Source organism: Colossoma macropomum, unplaced genomic scaffold (assembly GCF_904425465.1).
Source record: "Colossoma macropomum unplaced genomic scaffold, Colossoma_macropomum, whole genome shotgun sequence".
In the NCBI taxonomy this organism is placed as follows: Eukaryota; Metazoa; Chordata; class Actinopteri; order Characiformes; family Serrasalmidae; genus Colossoma; species Colossoma macropomum.
In genome coordinates, this window is record NW_023494786.1 from 9,168,713 (window position 1) to 9,179,147 (window position 10,435).

The 10,435-nt window shown below is 40.3% G+C and overlaps 1 protein-coding gene and 1 non-coding gene across 3 annotated transcripts; both read right to left on the reverse strand.

The window, feature by feature from the left end:
* Positions 1-2,280: 2,280 nt before the first annotated feature.
* Positions 2,281-7,625, reverse strand: thap12b (THAP domain containing 12b). 2 transcript variants are annotated; one of them, XM_036560298.1, is made up of 5 exons: positions 6,571-6,692; positions 5,922-6,042; positions 5,701-5,808; positions 5,100-5,136; positions 2,281-4,986 (listed from the first exon to the last, which is right to left on the reverse strand). In XM_036560298.1, the coding sequence occupies exons 2-5, from the start codon at positions 5,934-5,936 to the stop codon at positions 3,110-3,112; spliced, it is 2,037 nt and encodes a 678-aa protein (XP_036416191.1). In that variant the 5' UTR covers positions 5,937-6,042; positions 6,571-6,692; the 3' UTR covers positions 2,281-3,109. The 2 variants fall into 2 exon arrangements, with proteins under 2 accessions (XP_036416191.1, XP_036416188.1); XM_036560295.1 differs by lacking the exon at positions 6,571-6,692 and adding an exon at positions 6,862-7,625 and having other exon boundaries at positions 2,282-4,986.
* Positions 7,433-7,504, reverse strand: trnap-cgg. The gene has a single exon. It is a non-coding gene; the product is annotated as a tRNA-Pro (tRNA).
* Positions 7,626-10,435: the final 2,810 nt, after the last annotated feature.

The window sequence follows — 10,435 nt, forward strand, 5'->3', positions numbered from 1 at the left end:
GGCTGATATTATGTATGTATTTATAAACACATGTACACACACACACACACACACACACATATATATATATATATATATATATATATATATATATATATATGTGTGTGTGTGTGTGTGAAGTTATTCTCAGTCCAGCAGTGACTCTGAGGTGTTTATAAAGTCCAGCAGCACTGCTGTGTCTGATCCACTCCTACCAGTGCAACACACACTAACACACCACCAAACAAATAATAACTGCTCTGTGGTGGTCCTGTGGGGGTCCTGAATTTTGGAAAAACAGGGTAAAATGGAGCTGATACAGAGAGAGTGAATGTGAGAGTGAGAGCTGTTACAGTACTGTGAGTGAATGTGGGAGTGAGAGCTATTACAGTATTGTGAGAGTGAATGTGGGAGTGAGAACTGTTACAGTACTGTGAGAGTGAATGTGAGAGTGAGAGCTGTTACAGTACTGTGAGAGTGAATGTGAGAGTGAGAACTATAACAGTACTGTGAGATTGAATGTGGGAGTGAGAACTATTACAGTACTGTGAGAGTGAATGTGGGAGTGAGAGCTGTTACAGTACTGTGAGAGTGAATGTGGGAGTGAGAGCTATTACAATATTGTGAGAGTGAATGTGGGCCAGCTAATCAACCACACACTAAAACTCATCCACAACTCATAACGCGCCTTCAGAGCGAGGGCTGTATCTGCACAGTGGACTCGCAGACTGATGAATCACAGCCTTATTCTTTTGTTTCCTTCTTACATGAGAGACACTCACCATCTAGTGGTGCTGGACATCATAGCAGCAGAGAGAAATCTAACATGACATGAACATTTCATTTTAATATTGGACTCTAACTTAAAAAAACAGTACCACAAGTAGAATAGAGTTGAAGCTTAAAAGAATGAAAGAATAATAATAATTTTACACAGTCAACATAACTTCATCGTTACCCAAACACAGAGTGCAGGGCAAGATCTAACACATCACTCTTCTCAGTAGAGTTTTTTTATAGGCCACTAGTGAAAAAAATTCTTAGTCATTGTAGGATCATCTCATAGCGGTTGTGCAGCCGGTCCTCAAGGCTTTTGAAGACGGTCCACATTTTTCCTGTTTTTTTCCCATTTGTCCTAGAAGAAAGTTACCCCACTGCCCAGAAAGCTCTTTTTAATTGCTCACTGCAGGTCAAATATGAAAAGTAAATGGAAATCCTGGCACACTGTTCAGCTGTAGTTAATTTTCTTCTGTTTTACTGTTTCATTGGCATGCATGTACAGGGGTAGAGGTGTATGGAATGCAGAGGTGGGAAGAGTAGCCTTAATCAATACCTTAAGTAAAAGTATTGATAGTAAAATGGTGGATGGTAAAATAATGACACGATGGAAAGCAAACATACCCTCCCGAATAAACAACTCGTGCAGAAGTACAAAGTATTGGGTCAAAAAACTGCTTAAGTATTTAGTAACTTATAGGACTACAGTGCAACCTCTTAGTAAATCCAGCAAGTATTGCCATAGGAAAAGCATTATGACGTAAAAATACACAGGAGAGTACAAATCCACCAATATTTTACTTAAGCAAATCTAACTAGTTATCACCCACCTCTGCATACACGCAAGGAGAAAATTACTTTAAAGGGGAATTCTACTAAGTTTCTGCACAAAGCAATCATTGGTGTCTGGTGCCAGATGCAAAAGCCATTCAGAGTGTTTCAAAGTGAAATGGTTCACTGTAGAGAAATAGAACTGCTCCTTTGCAGTGCTTGTGATATGAACCAGGGATTGTGATTTCTGCAACACAAATACAGCCATTTAATTTACTATCCAAAATGAGCAGAGAATTCTGAGTTTTTATATGTAATGTGTGGTGCTGAAGTAAAACCAGATGTTTTCACCATTGAACAGAAATGAACTGAAACATGACATTTGAGCAGAAAATGCTCAAACTTTACATCATGTGGCTTTTTCTTTGAACTGCTTAATGCCAAACTGTCATTTTGTCTTTTAAGCCCATTCATTATGTTACTAGATGTTGATTAGTGGGATCAAGTGTGTTGTAGCAGGAATATGTGCACAGCAGGAGGCCTCAAGGACCATTTTTGGAACCACTGGCTTATGGGACTGAGTCCTGTAAACAGCAAATAATCAATATCAGATCATCTAGGCCTGCATTCCAAAAACTATGATAACATTTTATTCCAATTGAGTCACAAGTTATTCTGTTTAAAAAACTGGCTGGAAGATTGGCTCCCTGCACACAAAGAAATGGCAAATTTCTGAAGCATTTAGCTCCCTCACTGAAAGTTATTACATGAAATGGTTACGAAAACACTGCCTGATACCTGAGACAAAAAGCATAAAACATTTTTAAAACCAATTAATGGCAGAGAGAAACAAGCAGGACTTAGTAAAACAGCCCCCAAAGAACATTTATGTTTCTACCATTTTAAAAACTCAGAAGTAGATTCACTAGCCATTCACTGGCCATATTTGTATTATAGACCTTGAGATCCCTGGTTCCCATCACCAGCACTGTAAAGAAATCAGAAGCTGGGCGATTCTCTGGATATATTCCTTTTGCCTGGGCCGGGCATTTATAAACACACCTTAAGACATAAAGCACTTCAGTAAACAGTTTAGATAACACAAGAGTTTGAGCCTCTTACACTAATAGGTGACTTTAAAAATTCAGGCTCTCGTAACACACCAATAACCTTGTAAGTAATATGATCTCAAAAAGCTGTATTAAAATTCAGAGTCTTTTATTTACACTTTAAATTAAGTGGAATATTACTGTTTGTATTCAAACAAAGAGAATGCAACATTTGTCATCTTGTCCGAGACTTTTCAAGGAGCTTTTTTCACTCATTAGTCCAATTTCACACATCAAGTTCCGATGCACCACTTTATCATCTCAGATGAAATCTGCAAGTCCAAACTAAGAGCAGTAAAAATGCAGTTCATTTTGTAACACGAGTCAGCGAAGTTAAATGCAGCAAAACCTATATACAGAAATTACAAAAATATAACTGCTTTCAACCAAACCTCTGAACAGGCTGTTTTAGATGAGATTTCCAAAAACGGAGAGACAGGCTACAAGTTAAGTCTTTGTAGAGCTGCCATTTTTTAATCAATTTCATCCTCTGGATAACTTTTGATGTAACATTCAACCATTTCCTCTAGATCCATTTTTATGTGATAATTGATATTTAACACAGCCAGATTCTTTGACCTGTGGCTGACCGGTGTGTCTAAAAGGTAAGCCTGTAAGCGCTTCTGACCAGTCTCTCCTTGATCACTCCCAAGCTTTAATACAGGTAAAGAGGCCAGAATTTTCAAAAATGCATTGACGTTTGGGAAGAATTTGACATCTGAGTGATGTAGAGTCTCATGAATGGTGCACGGCAGGCTCACTTCCTTCCCCCTGTGCTTCCATTTGATTCTCCAGCAATGCAGCTCTGCGGGCAGCGTGTCTGGCTGGGGAAGGTCACTCCTAAAAACGTCCGCATGGGCCTCCTCAGATGTATTGAACTTCATCTGGCCCATGACTGCAGGAACAAGAGACAGACACTTGAGAGCTTTGAGGTGGTTCTCCGAGAAGATGTCCTTAACCTCCTGAATGATGTAGTCCATGACTGGAAGGGTTAGGTACTCTTTGAAGAATGACTCGGCCTGTATTTCCACACTTTCCATTGCTTGCTGCTTCCTGAGGAACAGCCTTGGGACTTTGACTGGGATCTCCATAGCGGTAGCCAGGTTCACGGCTTCCTCGAACCAAAATTCATGGTAAACCTCAATATTGTCTATAACCTCATGCAAAGAATGCAAGACGGCTGTCAGACTGCTGGCTGCAAAAAACACATCCAGTGTCTCTCCTTGTAAGTTCTTGCCAAATGCTCTTGTGAAGGAGAGAGCGTTCTTAAGTACAACCAGAGTGACGACAAATTCAAAGTCTGCCAAAGCCTCAGAGATTGTGTAAGCATCGCTTGTGATTTCGTCGTTCCACTTCAAGTCTTCGTTGTCATGTACACTGTCCATGCAGAGCAGAAGCGGCTCTAACAAATCCACAGCCATCTCAAACACGTTATGCAGGTCCATCCAGGTTGCACGACAGCTCTCCTTAAGATCATTCCCTTTCTCCACATTGTCCTGACAGAGAATGGAGATGGCACTGTCTAATTCAGCCTGCAGGAGCGGAGATGCCTTAAAAAATGCGTCCGCCTTCTTCAGAACTGACATCACAACCTGCACTCCAGTCAGGGGGATGCTGTTGGCTAGGTGAACGTTAAGTGCACAGGTAGAGCAAGGGGTATTGACGGCCATGGGGTATTTCTCCATAAGCTGGGTGGCTATGGCCTTCATTCTACTGCCAAGCACACCGGAGGCAGCATGCGCTTGGCCTCTACAGTGTTCCATACTCAGCCCCCATTGCTTTGTGACGTGAGACTCCAATGTATCTGCCGCAGAAAGCTCCTCTCCCTCAAACAAGAGGAACTCTATGAACTCCTCCCTAAGAGTGTTGGTTTGGTCCACAAAACGCAAGAACACTGGGATGTGCTGGCCATCTGAAAACTCCACCAGCTCCCCAGTCACAAGTGAAAAAAAGCGACTTTCTCTTACTTCCTGGAGAAGCTCCTCCCGAACACATCTTTCACAAACGTCCAGCAGTTTCCTCTGCTGTGTGGCTGGCCAATATTCCTCATTAACAGCTGTGGCTTCAAATTTCCCTCTCAAGAATTCATCCCCTGCATTAATGCGGTTTTCTAGCAGGGCTTGAAAGGTGCTCATGATAACTGGGTGGCTGTCCTGGTCATCTTTTGAGTGGAAACTCAATGGGAAGCTTTGTTTTCCTATCAAAACAATCACTTCAAACAAAGACCGTAAGAACTCTCTTAATTCTCTCTGGTGTGGTGTTAACTGAGGTACATCATCATTGGTCTCCATGCCATCCTGACTGTCATTTTTGTCCTTTTTGGCCAGCAACTGTTCAATTGAGGATTCCACTGAGGGGAAAAGGTAAAGAAAAGAACAATATACATAAATTTACAGCATGAACAAGATTCTACTGTCTACTGTCTACTGTGTTCTACTGATCTTCTTGAACATAAATACTTACATCTCCTCTCTTTTATCTTCCGGACCTCTTCATCTGTCTATAAGAAATAAAAAAAAAGAACAGGATAAAACAATGTATTATAATAAAAGCAGCATTATTGAATTACAAGTAAAAATACAAATACAAATGAAAAAATGCTCCAGAATATAAGACGGCAGCATCTTCTGGCTATAAAAGATTTGTTAATTCCATTTGTGAATAATGGAAGTAAACATTCCTATTTTCACTTAAAGAAATAAAACAAAAAAATCTATTTGATTCCAACGCTAATAAACGCTAATTTGACTTAAATGTACATGTAATAGTCCTGATTTTCTTGTAAAAAGAATACAAAAACATGTTTCCATTAGGGCACTGTATTAAATTAGTAGGGTACTGTATGAGAAGTTTAATTATCCAAGTAAAAAGCAGAAAAAAATTATTTTAGCATGTCTTTACAAAGCCCTATTTAAGACTTTAAAATCAAACTATTTTTATTGTATTTGTATTACATAAGTCTTGTTAGTTTATTAATCAGTTCTACTATAAATAAGACCTCAGTCTCAGTTAATATATTTCCTGTAAATGAATGAATGAAGGATGTGTGAAAAGAGCAGTTTACCAAAACTTTGATCCGTTTGCGATGTCTGCTATGTGGATTACTGAGGTGGCTGGTTAAATCAAAAATGGTGGGAATAGCTGTGTCCCTCAGCACGGTCCTGTAAGGGCTCTGAAATGGAAAAAATACAATGTGTGCCAATACACAAAGACCACTACTAACAATCTTAAACACGGGTGTTCAGGATGGACGTCCAGCTTCTGAAGTCACGGCTAGACACTCACGGTTTTGCATATCATTGCTGGCTCAAAGTGCTTTGCACACAGTCGGTAGTGTTTGTTCAACTGGTCAGGAGTTTTCTCTTCTAGGTCTGCACGCCGACAGTTCTCCACCCACAGTCTACATCTGTGCATGTAAAAGAGAAGTGCATAGGTGTTATTACACACTGATTCATTTCCAGCAACTGGAGGGTCTAATTAAATTTGAAGTGTTCCTGTAGAGACAGGCTTACTTAGGAAAAAGTGAGCTATTATTAAACCCTTGACAGAAACTGTTTAACACACACAATGAGTGCACCATAGGCACAGACAACTACATAGACTAGTCTGATATGACCGTGTTTACATCATCATGTGTGGAAAAACCATTGAAGAACAGGGTAAGAGGGGACTAAGGGCTAACAACGTATGCAGAGAAACGGGTGGACGACAGTCTGTAACGGTAGAACTACATAGTGCACCTGTATGGTGAGTGGGGCTGATAAAATGGACCATGAGTGCAGACAGAAGTGGTTTTAATTAAGTGTCGTTGTACATTCCTGTACTTAACAAGCTAAGACTGTGTTAGCCGTTACCCTTTAGTGGCCTTTGCTCAAGTCTGTCCAATAAAAAGACTGGCTGGCTGGCTAAGAATGACTTTTATCAGACACAATACCCAGTGACTATCTGAAAGCAGTCGTTTTTCCTTTCATTATCTCCAGCTTTCTTGCTCTTTCTCCGCTGTCCATGCTATAGCCGCAGAGCTAGCTTAACCTAGCTCTTACTGATATCTGACATGTTGGCTAAGAGACGAACTCTCTGTCGTTATTAACCGTTGGTTTGCTGCTCTGCTCTGCTCTTACACTACCACACTGCAGACAGCAGCTCCATCTAGCTCCACATCAACCGGACCGCATCCATTAAACTCCGTATTTCCAACAGAAATGAGCCCGTAAGGTGGACGTACCTCTCAGGATCTCTCGGAAACCGAAAGAAAGCCAAATCAGACTGAGTGCTTTTTCTGGTGCAGTTCGGAGCCGCGCAGAAATTTGGCATTGTGTGTGAAATTAATGTGAGCACGCTAAAAAAAAATACAGTTTTCAGGTCTGAAGCCGTTTCGTGTGAGTAAAAGCTGGTGTTGTTGTTTTATCTACTACATTGCTAACGTTAGCTAACAAAGCGCCAAATGGGAGCAGGGACTGAACTACCGACCCATAATGCAATTCGCCAGTCCCAGTATGCTCCACTCAGCGCCACAAGGCAAAATAAGACCATCATATATTTTCACAAAACCAAAGAAATGACGAGGAATATTATATGGACTGTATACAGAGCATAAAGACGGTAAACGTTTCAGTTTTAGTAAACATTTTGATAAATAGCTGGGCTGAACTACAGTAACAGGTCTGTACAACCAACCGATAGATAACTTTAATATTTGATGATTGTGTTATTACTACAGAAAATGAATATGCATAACGTTGCCATTTTTCCGTTTGAAAAGAATTTTAAGGTATTAAAATTTGTGGTAAAGTTTTGGGCTCGTCCGGGATTTGAACCCGGGACCTCTCGCACCCGAAGCGAGAATCATACCCCTAGACCAACGAGCCGCGCGCTGAAACACCCCCATACTGACTCAATAACGACAAGAAGACTTTAAAACGCGGGTCTGGTTTTACCGTCTGTTATGAGTGCGACTTCATTTAACCAGCTCAGTTTTTAATTAGATAACAGACACTAACAAAGCCGCTGTACAGGAGGGAGTGCAGCTTCCTAATGAGCAGCCGAGAACGACAGTCACAAGAAAAACTCACCAAGAGCCAAAAGCCTGAGGAGCAAACAGAGAGGAACCAGCCTAAAACGAAGCTTAAGTCAGCGCCTTATTCGATTATTTCCGTTCCACCTTAAACGCTGCTGCAGTTACATTCGGGCGCTTCAGAATGTAACGTTAAACACCAGAATGTGACGTTAAACACCAGAATGTGACCGCTGGACCATTTAAGGTGGAACGGAAAAATTCGAAAAAGAAGCTGGAGAATAGGAAGCCAATTGAAGGCTCGTCAGACTAAATCCATCCTCCATCCAGCAACATAACATGTAAGGTTAGTGCCGTTTTACAAGTAACAGTGACACACAGCCAGAGTAAAGATCCTTGAGATGAGCCAAAGACGTAAGCTGTGAAGTAGGGATGCACGATAATATCGGAGTCATATTAGTATCGCAGATAACTGTTAAAAAATATCGGCAGCAGACAGATTAAAACGATAAAACGATATTTGACTGTTGTACTCCAGAAGGGTAGAAGTTTTAGGTGACACTGGACTACTATGCTACAATGTCTTCTTTTGATTAATGTTACAAATAAACAATGTCTCTACAACTTTAATCCCCAATTCTACGTTTCATAAATGTATATTTATCAGCATGAGCATCAGCATTGAAAAATATATACATGGAAATGATTGGATATTATCATCAAACCAGAATTCCCATATTGGCGCATCCCTAATTACAAGTCTGTCAAGAAAACAGTCAGACAGCGATCTGGCAGATTATCAAGTGTTAGACATATATTATGTTCAATATGAGCATATGGCAGATCAATATTAATGCAATCCAGGGCTCAAATTTCTAAAAATATGTAGAGATCACTACAAATCATGACAAAAGTACCGGAGAGACGTGACAGTAGACCATTCATTAAGAAAGTTATGCCTTTAAGTAATTTTAATTTTAACCATGCTGTAACTGAGACCTGCTGCATCAGCAAAGTATGAACCGTAAATGAAGAAAAAGGCACAGCGAATGTCAAGTAGGTTCTTTTTATATATATCATACATAAGACTGAATATAATACAAAGGGCATTTTCATATACACAGCAAAGTCTTGACTAGTTTTACAATCTGTGGACACTTATCCTTTTCCCCATGCTGTTCAGTTATATAGTGCATGTTGCATGTTTTTTTTTTTAAAAAAGGAAAACAAAGTTCAAAATGGCAGCAGAACATTTTAAGAGTGAGAAGTTCAAGTTCTGTGGAAAGGAAAGAAAAGTTTACCTCATAAACACCTGGGCTTTGTTTCCCACCACCACAGCAGCACAACGGCCAGAGCAGTTTTTGGAGGCCTACATAACGATACTCTGCTCTCTAAACAGTTTCTGTTGTGGTGCAATCGGGGTTGGGATACTGAGCTGTCAGTACACAAAGCTTCTCAGAGTAGAAGTGTTGATCTAGACCTAATCTAAACTCCCTCACCATTTACATTAAATACGGTCAGATCCCAGATCAGCATTCCTCCTCTTTTTTTGTGATGCTCTGTGCATGCAGGCTGTGAACCACAATCTTCCTCTGACAAAAGGGCGAACAAACGAAAACCCTTGTGAATATACATGCATACTATTACCCTGTGAAAGTAATCCTCACGTACAAGATTTTTCTCTTGTCCTCTAATAGAAGGCCTACGTTTTTAGTGTCATTCTCAGTGCGCTCTAAATTTTGCACCAGTGAGCCGAGTCAGAGGAAAATAACATTGCTCTTCGAAACGATAACCAAACGCGATTGATATGCCAGCAGGAGTAAATGTAGTGAGTTCTATACTTCCTTTATTAAAAAAATATAAATATATACATAAATTCTATTTCAACTATTAAAAAGGGGCTGCATTTCATGAAAACCGCACTAAATCAGATGTCACTTAGTAACAGCTGAAACAGGTACACACTTAAAGTCTCAAACTTTATTTATTTTTTTTTTTCAATTTTTGATTTTGGAATGTTTTACGTTGAGTTCAGCAAACTGCCGTCTCCCCCCGCCCCCACCCACACCCAAACGGTATTTATAAAAACTATTTTCTTTTTTAAAAGCAATCTAACATTTAGATAAACCATTTTCTCATTACTATTACTTCTTCTTGGGATATGTAAATGTATCAAAGCTGATTACGTTTATAAGAAGGTAGTGAGTAACAAAACGGCAAACGCAACACCACTTTCTGGTACGATAGTGTCCTGCTGACTGGTTTTGAACTGCTAGATTCAAAGAGGTAATAAGCGAGGTGTTGGTCTTAGCTGACACCTAATGCAAAGTGTGAGGGCGGGTGGGAGAACGCGTCGCAACCTCCGTTATAGCATGAAGTCTGGGTGAGATTTCTTGCGCAATTGATATCAATCGCTGAAGTGAGGGGGAAAACAAAAAAAAAGTTCTCTTAAACATGCATGTGCCCAGGCATTCTCGTGTACCCATGTGCCGAGTCATCTGTAGATTCCCTTTGAGTAGCATATGGGAAGCAAGCACCAAACAAAAAGACGTTTGACAGATTTGACTTGGACGTGACGGTAGCTACAGTCAGACTGCCTGAATACTTTGATTCGAGTAGCTACTTTAGTACATAGAAAGGTACAAATTAGCATGTTATTCAAAGTAAGTAGAAAAGGCAGCGTCACCCACTGATTGACAACAAGTACAAAACGGAAATACTTCTCTCTCTGCATCTGTCGCAGATCACTCACTTGCTCTGTAGCCTGCAGAGCAGCAGACAGTGC